Source organism: Zingiber officinale, chromosome 10B (assembly GCF_018446385.1).
Source record: "Zingiber officinale cultivar Zhangliang chromosome 10B, Zo_v1.1, whole genome shotgun sequence".
Classification (NCBI taxonomy): Eukaryota; Viridiplantae; Streptophyta; class Magnoliopsida; order Zingiberales; family Zingiberaceae; genus Zingiber; species Zingiber officinale.
The window spans coordinates 870,424-887,051 of NC_056005.1; the positions used below are offsets into that span (position 1 = coordinate 870,424).

The following is a 16,628-nucleotide window of genomic DNA, read 5'->3' on the forward strand; positions in this document are numbered from 1 at the left end:
ATTAATTCACCGTTATGATTATATTAATCCATTTATCATGATTATTCTCTTTTCATATTAATTGGTCAATCAAGGTAATATTTTCGTATCAAATCTATTAGTTTATCATTATAGGGTCCACAGATAAAAAGCTACAAGTATCAACAGATAGAGTATCAAAAGCATGAAGTATGAAAGGTCAAGCAAGTCAAAAGAGACAAGGTATCAACAGAAGAGTAATTCAGAATATTTCTTTAATTTTAAAAAAAACAACCCTTCCCATATCAATCCCAATATGAACCCACATGTGAACAAGAAAAAAATATTAATTATTTACCCTCCAATAATTTTAATATTTTAACCCATTTCGCTATTTATAATATCAGTTTAATTCCCATTTTGAAAACAATAATACAACATATACATATTCCAATTTATATATTTATTCATGCACAAGGAAATAGACAAGAGTAGATGTATCCACCTTATATACAGCAAAATCTCCGAGTATCGGCAGGTCACCGTGCTCCACTCGAGCTCGGATCTACAAACACAATATCAAACATAACTTAAATAATCAAAATACTATCTAATAATAATAATGACCTAAAATCTACACATTATCTCTAATTCAAAATCAGTGAATTATTTTGATCTCGATACCTCGTACCACTTCGCATTCCTAAATACAACATCTGTTCTAATCTAGATAACCCTTCTAACTACACATCAATTTAACCAAAAGCAACCTAAAATATACCTTCTAAGGGTTTTGTGTGGCCGCTGGAAATGAGGACAGCAACTAGGGTTATTTTCCCATTCGTCGTTGGCCGCCTCAGCTAGCTCCGGCGAGCTCCGGCGATGCTGCCAAGAATAGGGCAGCAGCTAGGGTTGCTGTTGGAGAAGACAAAAGGCAGCAAGGTGCTGCTGTTGGAGGGGAAAAGGAGAGAGCAACTAGGGCTTTGTTTTCCCTCCTTTCCTAGTGGTCCGGCGAGCTCCGGTGAACTCCGAGGAGCTTCAACAGTTCTGTCGAGAAGCAGAGAAGAGGAAGCAGAGGAGAAAACTGTGCTATCTGCCCTTGCTGGAGGAGGAGAAGAGGTGCGGCAGGAGGAAACAAAGGTTGCGGTGCTTGAGAAGGAGAAGGGGAAAGCTTGGTTGTTCGTCGCCGCTGGAGAAGAGAAACGAAGAAGAGAGGGGTTTGAGGTGTCGGTGGGGAAGAGAAAAGGGAAAAGGAAAAGGGGGTGTGGGGGAGGGCATGTGCACGTGGGTGAGTGGCATGGTTTTTTTTTTTTTTTTTTTTCACACTTAACATTCTCCCCCACTAAAAGAAATTTGGTCCCCAAATTTAAGTAATTGAGACGCATTGATACCTGAGGTAAATAAATGAGGATATTCGATACGCATATCCTCCTCACGCTCCCAAGTTGCTTCTTGATCAGAGTGGTGTTGCCACCCAACCTTTACGAGACGAAGGCATTTGTTCCTCAACTGATGTTCCTTGCGATCTAGAATACGAACAGGGAATTCTTCGTATGTCGCATCAGACTGTAGGGGAACTACAAGATCCTTCAAGACATGTGTCAGATCCGGAACATACTTCCGCAGCATAGAAACATGAAAGACATTATGTACTCCTGTTAAAGCTGGGGGTAATGCAAGTCGATATGCAACAGCACCAATCTGCTCAAGAATCTGGAAAGGTCCGATAAATCTGGGTGCTAACTTCCCTTTTAACCCAAATCTCTTAACTCCTTTTATGGGTGAAACACGAAGAAATACGTGATCACCTACTGTGAATTCTAACATTCTTCGTCTTTTATCTGCGTAACTCTTTTGGCGACTCTGAGCAGTCAATAGTCTCTGTCTAATAGTTCGTATAAGCTCAGCATCATGCTGAACACTCTGAGGGCCCAAGAGTTGACGTTCACCGACCTCATCCCATAAGATAGGAGATCTACATGCTCTGCCATAAAGTGCCTCAAACGGTGTCATTTGAATAGCAGAGTGGTAACTGTTATTATAAGCAAATTCTACCAAATGTAGATGGTCCTCCCAACTACCCCCAAAATCTAGCACACAAGCACGCAACAGATCCTCTAGAGTCTGGATAGTGCGCTCCGACTGTCCATCAGTCTGAGGATGAAAAGCGGTGCTAAAGCGCAGCTCGGTTCCCAACGCCTTTTGGAAACTTTGCCAGAATCTCGAAGTAAAACGTGGATCTCTATCAGAAATAATACTGAGGGGAATACCATGGAGTTTAATAATTTCTCTGCAATATAACTCTGCTAGACGATCTAGAGATTCTGTCTTACGAATCGGTAAGAAATGTGCGGATTTAGTTAACCGATCGACAATCACCCAGATTGAATCATGTCTCCTCTGGGTCCTTGGTAACCCCGTGACAAAATCCATAGTGACATGCTCCCACTTCCATTCCGGCACTACAATCTTCTGAAGTAACCCGGCCGGTCTCTGGTGTTCTGCCTTAATTTGTTGGCAAACTAGACACCGAGCTACAAAGTCTGCAATATCTCTTTTCATACCTTTCCACCAATATGATCGTTTCAAGTCTCGATACATCCGTGTACCACCAGGATGAACTGCAAATCTCGATCGGTGGGCTTCTCGAAGAAGATCCTCCTTAACAGGATGTACCTCTGGGACACATAATCTGTTTCGGAACCGAAGAGATCCATCCATATCACGTGTGAATTCTGGCTTGGGGCCTAACTCCAACTCACTAGCTATAGATCTGAGATACTGGTCTTCCATTTGACTTTCCTTAATCCGCTCCACCAATGGGGACTGTGCGATCAAGGAGACCAGTATACCACGCCGTGTTTGCCCTACTTCAGTTAAATCTAACTCTGAAAACTGTCTGACTAGATCTGTAACTGCCACCCTGTGAGTTGCCAATACTCCTCTAGACTTCCTGCTCAATGCATCTGCGACTACATTAGCTTTTCCAGGATGGTAGTTGATAGTGCAGTCATAGTCTTTCAGAAACTCCATCCACCTTCTCTGTCGAAGGTTTAACTCTTTCTGAGTGAAAAGATATTTCAGACTCTTGTGATCGGTGAATATCTCAAAGGTAATACCGTAGAGATAATGTCTCCAAATTTTAAGGGCAAAAATGATGGCTGCTAATTCTAAATCATGCACGGGATAATTCTTCTCATGATCTTTTAGCTGACGAGAAGCATAAGCTACTACTCTATCATACTGCATCAAAACTGCCCCTAATCCTTGAATAGATGCATCCGTGTAAAGAATGAATCCATCATCTCCAGAGGGAATAACTAATACTGGAGCACTCACCAATCTCTGCTTGAGCTCTTGGAAGCTTGCTTCACAAGCCTCAGACCAAGTAAACTTGACTCCTTTTCTAGTTAATCGAGTCAAAGGTGCAGCAATACTAGAAAATCCTTCCACAAATCTCCGATAGTACCCAGCTAATCCGAGAAAGCTACGAATTTCCTGCACTGACTTTGGTTGTTCCCATCGGTCAACTGCTTCAATCTTCTGGGGGTCTACTGAAATCCCTTTGCTAGAGATTACATGCCCTAGAAATCCCACAGAACTCAGCCAAAAAGCACATTTACTGAACTTAGCATATAAGCGTTCCTTCCGTAAAGTTTCTAGAACTATTCTGAGATGTTGTTCGTGCTCCTCTTCTGATCGCGAATATACCAGAATGTCATCAATAAAGACAATAACAAACCGGTCTAAATATTCTAAGAATACCCGGTTCATTAGATCCATAAATGCTGCAGGAGCATTGGTAAGCCCAAACAGCATTACCAAAAACTCATAATATCCATATCGAGTACGGAAGGCAGTCTTCTGAATATCTGTATCTCTAACTCGTAACTGGTGATAGCCTGATCTTAAATCAATTTTTGAGTACACACAGGTACCTTTAAGCTGATCAAACAAATCATCTATTCTAGGTAGAGGATACTTGTTCTTGATAGTTACAGAGTTTAACTGCCTATAATCAATACAGAGCCTCAAGGATCCATCTTTTTTCTTAACAAAGAGCACTGGAGCACCCCAAGGAGAAACACTAGGACGGATAAAACCCTTGTCTAGCAACTCCTGAAGTTGAATCTTTAGTTCCTCCAGTTCTCTTGGTGTCATCCGATATGGAGCTTTCGATATTGAAGCTACTCAATGGCAAACTCTACCTGTCGCCGAGGTGGCAAGCCAGGAAGTTCTTCAGGAAATACGTCGGGATATTCACGTATTATGTGGACATCAGAAAGCTGGACAGAACTATCCACATTGGAACTCACTAAAGACAAGAGATACCCCTTGCATCCCCGAGCCAACAACTGCTGAGCCTGGAGAGCTGAGATAATAGATACCCCTCGATCATTGATCCCAATAAATTCCCATGATGATTGATCTACGGGTTGAAAAGTCACCACTTTGGCTCGACAATCGACAGTGGCATGATGCTCTGACAGCCAATCCATACCCAAAATAATATCGAATTCAGTCATCTCTAGCACATGGAGATCCACTGTAAGGATATGGCTATCGAAATTTAAAGGACAACTCTTGACCTCCTGATCTGACATCAATACTCCACCTGATGGTGTCACTACTGATAATCCATAAGGTCGAAGAGTTGGGACCCTCCTAATCTTGCATACAAACTCAGGAGAAATAAAGGAATGCGAGCTACCCGTATCTATCAATATATCCGCAGGAATATTATAAACGGAAATAATACCTCGGATAACAGATCCTCCAGCTCGCTGTGCCTCCTCACGGGTCAAAGCATAAACGTGTCCCGGCTCAAGACCCGATGGCTGACCCCTCTGAATAGAAGAAGAGAGCTGACTCTGCTCCTGTGCAGGCTGGTATGACTGGGTCGAAGGCTGATAAGATAATGGTGGCTGATACTGCTGGGGTGGAGGTAGCAAGTACTGCTGGGGTGGAGCTACCAAATACTGCTGAGATGGAGCTGGCAAGTACTGCTGAGATGGAGCTGGCAGATACTGCTGAAGTGGAGGTACTGAGTGATACTCACTCTCCACCTGGGACTGCAAATGATAGAGTTGTGGCTGGTGAGCAGATTGGGGATTTCGTGGTATACTGGTCTCCTTGATCGCCGAGACTGTGGAGGTCGTGAGGTAGGTCGAGCCTGCTGAGACTGTGATCCTCCTACTTGATGTTGTGCCTTCAAAGTGCAATCTTTCTGCATATGTCCGGGCAGTTTACAATAAAAACATATACTCTTATCCAGTGGACATTCTGATGCCAGGTGATTTGGTGCACCACATTGAAAACACTTCACCGATATCTGGCCCCGCTGTGATGGAACTGGGCGACTAGATCCCTGTGATACTTTGGCCACCTTTCGTGACCGTGAAGATTCTCTAGTCGTATCCTGACCACGAGATCGACGACCTCGACTCTGCTGTCTAGAGTGTGAGCTCTGCGAGGTCTGTCGGCTGGCTTCTCTTTCTTGAGAGACTTGCTGCTGAGTCATCTCAAAAAATATGGCTCGATCAAGTGCCTCTCGATAAGTAGTAACAGGAAATCCAGACATCCTGATCTTTCTTGAGCTACTATCTTTTGATAGTTAGTTAGTACCTAATTGGTTAGACAGCTGGTTAAAGTTAAGTATCAAATTCAGGGGGAGAAATAAAACTACTTTAGTTTTCCAAATTGAATTTTAAACTTAATTTTAAAAATCAAAGTTTAAAAACACCTTGTTTAAAAATTGTGAAATTTTTTACAAAAATTTGAAAGTTTGAAAGGTTTTGAACTTTGAAAATTTGATTTTGAAAAACAAATTTTACAAAAACATTCTAAAAATATGATCTTACTTTTACCAATATCCTTTGAAAACTAAAAGTAAAGATTTAAATTCAATTTAACTTTACTTTGAATATTGTCCTGAATCTAGTTCTTAAAATTTGATATTTTGATTTCAAGATTAAATTTTACGAAAAAATTAGTTTACAAACTAAGCTTCTCAAACTCATTTTCCTTGATTTTGAAAATTGAATCTTTTACAAACTTAGTGTTGAAAAGTAAATTTCAATTAGTTTTAAAAAAATAGGTTTTTCAAACTTAGTTTTGGAATTTTTGGTTTTGAAAACTTATGTTTGAAAAAGCATTTCAAAGTTGAAACTTGTTTTGAATATTTAAATCTTGAAATTTAGACCTTATACACTTATGTTTGTAAATTTAAATCTTGAAATTTTTTAAGCTAAAAACTACTGCTTTATACAAGTTTTCAAAACTTTATACTCCCCCAAGTCAACTTGATCTTTTCTTGGATTGAAAAATTGTACTTTTGTCCTTAAATTCTGAACTATGATTGTTTAAGTGTTATTCAGTAACTCTACACTATGATTGTTTACCCTTGCCTTTTTTTTGATGAATGCCAAAGGGGGAGGAGGGTTAGGTGGTTAAGTTAGCTAAACCAATTTGAAAACACAAACTGACTTTAAAACCACACAAATGCATGTTGTTTCGTACATATGCTTTCACTAACTTAACCAGGTTGTCATTCCATCAAAAAGGGGGAGATTGTTGGTGCGGGTAGCAACGGTCTAACCCAGGTTTTGATGAATGACAAATAGGTTAAGTTAGTTGTGTTGTTGTCTGACACTTTGATCAAATGTGCAGGAAAAGTCCAGCTAGGTCGACGGGCTGACCGGATAGCTGGCGAGAAGTCCAAGCGGGTCGACGGGCTGATCGGACGCTTGGCGAGAAGTCCAGCTAGGTCGACGGGCTGACCGGATAGCTGGCGAGAAGTCCAAGCGGGTCGACGGGCTGACCGGACGCTAGGCGAGAAGTCCAGACGGGTCGACGGGCTGACCGGACGTCTGGCAGGTAAGTGAGGTAAGTCACTGGAGGGGAGTGACTGTGAGGACGCGTTCCCGGGAAGGGGACATTAGGCGTCGATCCGGCTTAGATCCATTTCGGATGTCTAAGTCGAGATCGTGACTAGATTCCGGTCTCGGAAAGACGGAATCTAAGTCATACTCTCTTTATCTATCTGTTGAACTTTAACTGTGCTAACCATTTGTTTTACAGGATATATATTTGCCTCGGACTAACCTTGTTTTGCAGGAAAAAGGAGTCTTTCTGGAACAAGGTGGTCCGGGCGCCCGGATCCCGGAAGGCGAATTTTATCCAGACAATTCGTCGCCACGTGGAGCATCTTGATTTGAGCAGTTACGTCACACTCCAGGCGCCCGTAAGGGATCCAGGCGCCCGGAAGGGATCCAGCGCCAGATATAAAAGAAGCCCCAGATAGGAGCTTCAGAATCAACTTTGACTGAGAACTCTTCTGCTGATCTTGCTGCTCGACGTTCAAGTGCGACGTCAACGACGCTCCGACAAAAGTGCTCTTCCGGTTTTTGTTTAATTTTTTCTTTGTCGGTATTGCTTTATTATTACTAGCATCTCCTGTACTTTTTCTGTAATCATATTTCGATCTGCTAGTGATTGCCCAACGAAAGTGGTCAAGGACCACGGGCCTTCGAGTAGGAGTCGTCACAGGCTCCGAACGAAGTAAAAATATTTGTGTCTACTTTATCTTTTTCCGCTGCGCTTAAACTCTTGTGTTTTCGAATCGATATTCACCCCTCCCCCTCTATCGAATCTAACGGTCCTACAGGTGGCCACCCTTCTTCAAGTACGCCATGGTGACCTTGACCGCCTCAGCGAAAGTTGAAGAGACGTTGCCACCAAATTTTGCGCCGAACCGCTCCGAGCGGAGGTATTCTTGGCGCGCTGCTGCTAGGCAACTCGGCTCCCCTTCCTTGTACTCTCTGAAAGCCGCTCGAGAGGCAATTAGCGAGTCCTGGAGAACTTTCTGGTCCACCTCCGCTTTAGTGCGTTCAGCGGAGCGCCCATCCCGTTCGGCAGCTAGTTGGACTTCCAGATTCTTAGAATGCTGATCTAGGGCGCGGACTTCAACTTTCATCTTGTCCAGATCAGCAATCGCTCGCTTCTTCCGGCTACTGGCACGCTTCACGTCTGCCTCTCGTGTCTTCACCAGGCCTTCAAGTCGAGCCACCTCCGTAGCCAGGTCGGCGGCCTTCTTCTGTTCGGCCTCACGGGCTTGTTTCTCCCGCTCGGCCGACGGACCCCCTGAAACTTGGAGTTTTTCCATGAGGTCCTCTAGCTCGGCCAGCCGATGGCTGGTGGCGATTTGCTCCGCCCAATGCTGTGAGGAAAATAACAAAGTCAGGAACTGAACAGTAGCATGGCACAGGAAGAAAAACGAACCTACCTGAGTGGCTTGCTGCATATGGTTATCGCCGAGCTGCTTGGGCGTCATGAGGGCAACCCGAATTTGAGCGTCCTCGAACAGCTTGGCGAGCGGACCCGTCAAGGTTATCTCATGAACGGGGCTTGAGGGCCGATCGGCAGACAGTAAATATTCCTCCGATGGGAATCGAAGGGTAGTCTTGACGGTCGGGTGGCCGGCTGGCACTTCCTCAGCCGCAGTCGCCTGGCCCGAGGACTCCCCTATGGTGGAAGTTTCGCCCAACCGTCGTAAGCGACGACGAGTCAGTGGAGGAGAGCCAGAGGGCTGTGCAATGGGCGAGGCCACGGGGGTCCTGATCTGCGGCGGCGTGCGGTCTGGCGAATCTACCCCGATCGGCACCTGTGGTTCCCCCTCTTGGGTCGGCAGAAGACTGGAGTCTCTTCGACGTTTTCGCCGAACTTCCAGTGGTGGACCCCCGACCTGGGGGACTCCCAGCTCGGCTGGGGCAGAAGAAACAGGATCCTCTCCTGCATCTGCCGGGCGGCTGGGGATGAGACCTCGCTCGGCGAGCTCTTTTTTGGTGGCCGCCTCAATTTCCACGGCCTTCAACTTCAGATGAGCGGTAGCTTTGGAGCGCCACATGACTTCAGCTGCAATAGAAGAAATTAAAATCAGTTAGACAAAAAAAGGCGAGGAGAGTAACAAGTCCTTACTCATGCGGTAGGGAGATTGGCCCGAACGGAGATAATCCGAAAATATACAACACCCTTGAGAAGCAATGGTCGATCTTGTATTGACCGGACAACCATGCATGAAAGTAATGGGTTTCGAATTTGCCGAGCTACTGGGTCATGATGTCCGCCATTTGGTTCGAATGGCCGCTCGAAGTCGTATGTAGAAGAAGAACTCCTTCCAATGCTTGTTAGAGGTCGGCATGTTATCAAAAATTTAAAGCCTATTCTACTTTGGAAAATGAAAGTGCAGCTCGGATTGTTTGGGGTAGAAGAAGAAGTGGAATATTTTGGGGTCAAGTGGGATACTGTGCAGCTTAAAGAGGACAACTCTCAGCAACCTAAAGGAGTTCGGCACGAGTTGGCCTAGCGGGATGCGGAAATAATTACAAACCTCCAAAATGAATGGATGGGTAGGAAATCTAAGGCCGCCCTGGAATTGGTCTAGAAAAAAGCAAATGGTGCCGATCGGCGGATTATGGGGCCGATCGGACGGGTCGGCTATAATTATTTCGTGGTCATCAGGGATCCCATACGTCCGGACAAGACGCCGAGCGCCCTCTTCATCAAACCGACTCTCCATGGTCATATACCAAGGGCCATGAACACCAACAACGGGCTCAGAGGAGCTTGCCATCTCGAAGAAGCAATAAGATGGCAAGAAACCAGAGGAACGGGAACGAAAGAGGCAAAACGACTTGGGAGGACCTTGTAAACGAAGGGAGAAGACTCACTGAGAAGGAAACGGGCGGAAAAGATCACCGGTGGGATGGTAGCCGCCGAAAAATAGGAACTGGATCGTCGGAGGTCGCAGCAGAAGAAGAGGCGGAAGGACAACGCACAAGCAAGCATGCGGCGAAGGAAGTAGACGGAGGCTTTATACGGCCGAGGCTGGTCGGCCTCCGCCGTCGGATGCAGGTCACGAGAGACGAGGTCATCATCCAACCGTCCATTTCAAAGTAATCGGCGTCCCATCGTACGGATCATCACCGCCACGCAAGAAGAGCCATGTGGCGCTGTCACCAGGCGCAATTAAGGCGCCCATACCACGCATGCTTCGGTTTAATGAAGAGGATTTGCGTGATTTTCGAGAAGATTTAGACAAGCAAACATCCACGTTGAGCGACAAGACCACCAAAACGAAGAGTCGAGCGGCTGAATTGGGCAAAAGGGCCGAACGGCCCCAGGGATATTATAAGCGACCGCCCGCTCGGACACATAGTCCAGTCAGTCGGACTCACTGCCTCCTTCGACTAGACTTGAAGGGAAGCCAAGTGATCCGGCGATAAGAATGGGGGATCCACTTCCTGAAGGGTCTCAGCTTGAGGACAGATGGAGGGCTAAGCGGTTAATGGCCGCGCCGATCAGTTGAGTAGGTCCGAGCAGAACCAAAGATAACCCAGTCATGGGCTGGGGTTTCCGACGCCAAGGCGGGAGAACCGAATGGCCGAGCGGGGCGTCTGCTCGGCTGGGACCGAAGGGCCGAGCGGGTGGTCCGTTCGGCCAGGACAAGGGCGAGGGTACGAAGGTTAGCCGAGCGGCCTATCCGTTCGGCTCAGAATATGGGATGTCAGCAAAGGCATGTCTGATGATTATGCCGTACACAAGAGTGCACGATGGAGGATCTCGCCGTCACATCATGGAGAGGTTGATACAGTAGCGGTATGGCCTTATGGACGTCTTTCTGACAGACCCATATCTGGGCATAGTCCTTCTGACAGACCCATACCTGGGCATGGTCGAAAACAGTAGATTGCTTCGATTGGCGCGCCCAGGCTCCTTGGAGAGGTCTATATAAGGGCTCCGTTTCTTTACCGGAGGTACACAGGTCTTCTGTTCCTGAGACACCTCTTCATCTATTTCCTCGCCTGATTTGAGCGTCGGAGGGCCGTCGCCGGGACATCCCTCCCGGCTCGGTTTTGTTGCAGGTTCGCCGGAGGACTCGAGGATCCAGCAGGGAGCGCCACATCCCCAGCGTTCGTTGACCCCTGGTTCGGACAGGATCAATTTATATTTATATTTTATATTTCATTGGATATAGGGTCGGATATCCAAATAACTGACAACCCGTCGGATATCTGAAATATAAGAACCGCCGGATATAGGGCCGGATGTAGGTCCCGATTTTGCATTATCTGATCTAGTAGGGCCGAATAATTTTTTACCTCAATAACCGAACCAATCCGATCCGTGATCACCCCTAGTCTTATGGACCAGAGTGTTCCATCTCTCTATACACGTAGTCTACATCAAGAGTAGGAAACTTGTTACTTCAAAAACGCTGATAATTTAGCAAACAAATGCTGAGCTGCTAACAACAAGCTGGTAACACAGGCGAACCAATTTAAAATAGCCGTTGTAAGGGCGAGATGGTCACTTCAGCACCTGAAGAGACAAAGATGGGAATAGGGTTGTAAACAAATCGAATTGAGATTTGGGGTGTTCAAGCTTGTTTGATAAGATAACCGAGTCGAACCGAGCTGAACTTAAAATGAACCAAGCTTTTGAAATGAATGTTCAAGCTTGGCTTGGTTTATTTTTTATGAGTTTGAGTTTGTTTGAAACTTGACTTGAGCTTAGTTCATTTAGATGTTATCAAGCTCTCAATTCAAGTTTGGCTTGAGCTTGATTCGAGCTTGGCTTGAGCTTGGTTTAAGCTTGGTTCGTTTAGATGTTATCAAACTCTCAATTTAAGTTTGTTTGATTGTTTGAAACTTTTAATTGTTTGATTGGTTATTAAGATTGATAATTTAAATTTATTTATTTATTATATTATATTATTTATTTAGCATATTGAAAAAATTTGATTAATAAATATGATTCGTGAACATTGTTCACAAACGTTGTTCACGAACATTGTTCACAAACGTTGTTCATGAACATTGTTCATGAACGTTAACGAGCTGAACACATATGTGTTTAAACTTGTTTGTTTAGCTTAACAAGTTGTTCAAGCTTGTATGTTTAATTAATCTTATGTATATTGAACGAACATAAACAAGCTCTTACCAAGCCGAACACCAAGCTTATTTACGAATACTTTGTTCATTTACAACCCTAGATGGGAAGAGAACCATTGCATTTGGAAAGGAAGGTGGGAGGGTGAAATGGTAACTCAAGTTGCAGCAATGGCAACAAGCAAGGTGGATTCGGAGTTTTGCCTTCCACATTGACTCATCCTCTCTCTCCCATTACACTCTCATTCCCACATTTATCTAATGATAATAATAGAAATAATATTTAATTAATTTTAATCAATTAAGATTTATTATATTTCTCCCATCACAGTACTATTTCTACATTTATCTATTTCTACATTTATCTAATGACAATAATAGAAATAATCTCTAATTGATTTCTACATTTTATTATATTTGGTACATAATCAATCAAGATCGACATGAATCAAATAGAAAAAATAATATTTTCAATTCTATTATATTATTATATTTATAATTATTATGATTATATACCTTATTTATCCTTTCCATTATTATTTTAAATAACTTATATAAATAAATCGACTTAAGTAATAACATTATTAAAGAAAAAACAGTCATAAGCTTTTTTGCAGTGGTAGTTTTCTCTCTCTCCTTCCGGTCTCTCCGAGATTGAAAAAAAAAGAGTTTTTTGTTTAGTTCGATTGGTACCTTGCTGGTCATTCTTTATAGTTTTTTTCTTTCACGTTCCTTGATGGCACTCTAGTGGCATTTGGGCGTGGAAGAGTTCTCTTTTCGTTTTTTTTATGTTGTTGATTGAAAGATTATAAATTGGAATAGCAAAAGAGATAATCTTTTTCCGCGTTTTAGTTTCCTTCTCTCTTTGAAGGTGATTGCTTGTTCCGGGTAATATTTTGGTGGACACTGAATGACAAGATTCTTTGTTCTGTATATTTTGTTCATAATATCTTGTATTTCTGCGCTCTTAGTGCCTGGATATTCTTGAGTGTTTTGAGAATTGCCCTTCCTGTTCTTGCGAGTTTATTGTTCTTAGGTCATTTACAGGCCAATCTCTATCTTTCTTGTTGAAAACGTTATTAATATTTGGGGGTTATATTCAGGATGACATCAAATTGCAATTAGCTTTTATGATTCATACTTTCAACGAGGTCTTGTGCAAATTGATTTTGGAACAATCACTGATATTGTGGTCTTTCATTTCCAGAATCAGAGATGTCATCTGAAAGTTCATTGCGCGCGAAATTATTACAAAAGACTCCAGTTTTTGGTCTGAGACTTTGGGTCATCATTGGCATCGGCGTTGGTGTCTTGATCGTCTTCATTCTATCTATCTTATTCATATGGATGACATCGAAGAGGAAGACAAGGACTTTTAATGACTTACCAATCTCACAAATACCAAATATCTCAAAGGAAATCACAGTTGACAGAGTTGGTAATCAGTGCGTTGCACAAACTCTTCAGGACAGGGAAGGTCCTTTCTTCCTCCCGCGGGACAAAATCACTGGTATGGATTTGGGAAAGACACTTGCACAATTGACCATGAGCAAGTCGAGTGATGCTGATAACATGAGTCAGATGAGCTTAATAGACCACCATGACAGAGCAGGGAGTTCACATTCAGGTGATGAAGGAATCTCAGGGCCCACTAGAAAAACGTATTCTAGATATGCACTTGTTTCTGCATCTCCTTTGGCTGGACTACCAGAGTCCTCACATCTAGGGTGGGGTCACTGGTTTACTCTAAGGGATCTTGAGCTCGCTACAAATCGTTTCTCCAAAGAGAGTGTTCTTGGGGAGGGAGGATATGGAGTTGTTTATCGGGGCCGTTTAATAAATGGAACTCAGGTTGCTGTCAAGAAACTTCTAAACAATCTGTAAGTTGAACAGTTCACATATTGCTTAGGTCATTACCATCACAAAAACTTGACACCATCATCTTTCTATTCATTTGGTTCATGCAGTTACTGTTTTTCTAAAATAACTGGCTGGATCATGTAGGGGACAGGCAGACAAGGAGTTCAGAGTGGAAGTGGAAGCCATTGGTCATGTTCGACACAAGAATCTAGCGAGGCTTTTGGGATATTGTATTGAAGGAATTCATAGGTGAAAACATTCAATGACCAATTCTTTTGTATTTTCTTTTCCCTTCATGTTGAATCTAACTCATTGCAGTCAGATATTCACATGTTTCACACACCATGATCACTGTGACTTCAGCCCGTAAATTACTATTAAGAAATCCCTGAAAATTGTTTCCAATTGCACAAACCTAAGTATTCGTTCAAATTTTAGCATCCGATGCGTGTATAGCCGAAGATTTATATGTAATTGTCTAGTTAAGTAAAATGTGATCAATCTCATTATCTTGATTACTCTATATATTGCAGGATGCTTGTGTACGAGTATGTCAATAACGGCAATTTAGAGCAGTGGTTACATGGAGCCATGCGTCGACATGGTGTACTCAATTGGGCGAATCGCATGAAGATTATCCTTGGCACGGCTAAGGCGTAAGTGTAACTTCAAGCATGATACACTAGAGAAACATAACCTTTCTTTTAATTATTCATATTAACTGTTTCAGAGGTTTAGTTTTAGCTAAATCATTAGATGCAATGTGGCATGTCTATGAGAAATATAATTTACTGAATGTGTTCCAGGCTTGCATATCTACATGAAGCTATTGAACCAAAAGTTGTGCATCGAGATATTAAATCAAGCAATATCTTGATTGATGGTGAATGTAACGGGAAGATATCTGATTTTGGATTGGCTAAGTTCTTGGGTTCGGATAAAAGCCATGTTGCAACTAGAGTAATGGGAACATTTGGGTAAGTAGGCTGTTCATGTATGCTTCTCTAGGTTTGGCAGCATTAGTATTTTATAAATTGCTATATAAGTTGAAGATTCACATCGGCTGGATCTCAGGTATGTGGCTCCCGAATATGCTAACACTGGTCTTCTAAACGAGAAGAGCGATGTTTATAGCTTTGGAGTGCTGTTACTGGAGACAGTTACTGGTAGGTATCCTGTGGATTACGGCAGGCCGGCGAACGAGGTATGAAGATGGAACATAGAGTTGAATTGAAACCTTAAACATAAGGAGAATTAATTTTCAAATCATGGTGTCCGCGCTCATTGTTGCCTTGCCAGGTGAATTTAGTTGAGTGGCTCAAAATGATGGATGGGAATAGGAGGGCTGAAGAAGTAGTGGATCCAAATCTTGAAGCAAAACCAGCTATCCAGGCGCTTAAACGCACCCTTTTGGTTGCTCTAAGATGCGTTGATCTTGATTCTGATAAGAGACCTAAGATGGGCCAGGTTGTTCGAATGCTTGAAGCAGATGAAGTTCCATACCGTGAGGTATTTAGAAAGCACACTATATATGATTAAGCTACATTGTTGAAATGCTCATGTTGCTCTTAACTGTGAAAAGGACTGGAGAAACAGATGGCACCAGGCAGGAAACATGGAGATAGAATCCCACACGGGGTACAGCTCGAGTGATCAAGAAAATAATGTTGGAATTCGACGAAGCTATTGAAGTTCTGAAGGATTGCAAACGTTTTTGGAAGTTCATGAAAAGCTAGTTGAGTTAGGGGTTTATTGTACAGATATTTATTTCACCCTGGAATTCTTGATTTCACTTTAATAGAATGTTAGCATTTATCTTCTACTTTAATATAATTTCATATGTTGCTAGTTGAGGATGAACTTGAACTATGAGTTGAACTATGACACAAAGTTTATGGTTTCATAGCTACTAGACTTCCAAGAAAGCATCTCTTGCCTCTCCATCACAAACTCGATCACACCAAAAGACAAACTCCGGAACAGTGATGAAAACGCACAAATCAAAAAAAAAAAAAAATGACTCCTGAATCACCGACGCATCCGACAAACTGTGGATCAGAACCAAGCACATGTTGTCACCTTTCCTTGCTACTCTTTACCCATACGCGTAGACGCAGCTCCCAAAACCTGCATCGTCCAAATGTTAGCAACAAGAGGTTGTAGATTGAGTGAATAGTTGAGTGCGCCGCACTGACTGGGGTCTGTAGTGACAAGGAGGCCGGAGCCCCTGAAGTAGCAGTTCCAGAAGTTCCGGCCGCGGGATTGGTAGTAGAGGTTCATGGCAATGGAAGAGTGCGACATGAGCGTGTCCGGGTAGAAGCAACCGTAGCCTCTCTGCAGTATGCTGCAGTCAACCTGAGAGCACGCGTAGTTCAAGTTGGCCGCCAGTGTCGCATCGTCCGAGGAAGGCTTCGATACGCACCAAGTCTTCTGTCCCTGTACCAACTTTGTAGTTCCCCCTGGAAGCAAAGCAGAGGAAAGGATTAACAGGAACAGAGACAGAGAGAAGGATCTTGTTTCCATAGCTGCCGTTGCCCGAGGCGGTAGAGAGTGAGGTGCCGAAGTGGCGTTTGATTTTCTGGCCGAGGGTGATGGATTTAAACGGAAGGCGAGGGAGACGTTCGACCGCAACGGCTATGTCTCTGCTGTGCGCATTTGTCTGGTAGCGACGGTGTAGCAGATGAAGTGGAGCGCGTACTTTTGCACGAGCAGTGAGAGTGGCCGTGTCGCGCGCGTGGCTTCCAAGGACCACCCGTGAGTTACATGGGATGGGAGCTTGCTACCAAGGGAGAAAGTGACTCGATCGTCTTGCCATCTTTGTAAGCTCATCAACTAAACATAAAACATGAAGAAGACCTT

General features: G+C 43.6%; 3 protein-coding genes across 3 annotated transcripts; 2 read left to right on the top strand and 1 right to left on the bottom strand.

Moving 5' to 3' along the window:
- Positions 1 to 13,124: 13,124 nt before the first annotated feature.
- Positions 13,125 to 14,750, top strand: LOC122029655 (probable receptor-like protein kinase At2g42960). The gene is made up of 4 exons (XM_042588741.1): positions 13,125 to 13,789; positions 13,914 to 14,018; positions 14,303 to 14,425; positions 14,576 to 14,750. Exons 1-4 carry the CDS (start codon positions 13,125 to 13,127, stop codon positions 14,748 to 14,750), a joined length of 1,068 nt encoding a protein of 355 aa, XP_042444675.1.
- An 11-nt stretch (positions 14,751 to 14,761) lies between these two features.
- Positions 14,762 to 15,459, top strand: LOC122030354 (probable receptor-like protein kinase At2g42960). Its single transcript, XM_042589566.1, has 4 exons — positions 14,762 to 14,777; positions 14,822 to 14,973; positions 15,069 to 15,278; positions 15,352 to 15,459. Exons 1-4 carry the CDS (start codon positions 14,762 to 14,764, stop codon positions 15,457 to 15,459), a joined length of 486 nt encoding a protein of 161 aa, XP_042445500.1.
- Positions 15,460 to 15,609: 150 nt separating this feature from the next.
- Positions 15,610 to 16,615, bottom strand: LOC122029656 (major pollen allergen Ole e 10-like). Its single transcript, XM_042588742.1, has 2 exons — positions 15,965 to 16,615; positions 15,610 to 15,896 (listed from the first exon to the last, which is right to left on the bottom strand). Exons 1-2 carry the CDS (start codon positions 16,290 to 16,292, stop codon positions 15,865 to 15,867), a joined length of 360 nt encoding a protein of 119 aa, XP_042444676.1. The 5' UTR covers positions 16,293 to 16,615; the 3' UTR covers positions 15,610 to 15,864.
- Positions 16,616 to 16,628: the final 13 nt, after the last annotated feature.

Coding starts and splice junctions, on each gene's coding strand:
- LOC122029655 (XM_042588741.1), top strand. CDS start 13,125: ATGTCATCTGAAAGTTCATTGCGCGCGAAATTATTACAAAAGACTCCA. Junction 14,019..14,302: donor TGTATTGAAGGAATTCATAG/GTGAAAACATTC, acceptor TATATATTGCAG/GATGCTTGTGTACGAGTATG. Junction 14,426..14,575: donor ATCCTTGGCACGGCTAAGGC/GTAAGTGTAACT, acceptor AATGTGTTCCAG/GCTTGCATATCTACATGAAG.
- LOC122030354 (XM_042589566.1), top strand. Junction 14,974..15,068: donor ACGGCAGGCCGGCGAACGAG/GTATGAAGATGG, acceptor TTGCCTTGCCAG/GTGAATTTAGTTGAGTGGCT. Junction 15,279..15,351: donor ATGAAGTTCCATACCGTGAG/GTATTTAGAAAG, acceptor AACTGTGAAAAG/GACTGGAGAAACAGATGGCA.
- LOC122029656 (XM_042588742.1), bottom strand. CDS start 16,292: ATGGAAACAAGATCCTTCTCTCTGTCTCTGTTCCTGTTAATCCTTTCC. Junction 15,897..15,964: donor CCTTGTCACTACAGACCCCA/GTCAGTGCGGCG, acceptor TGGACGATGCAG/GTTTTGGGAGCTGCGTCTAC.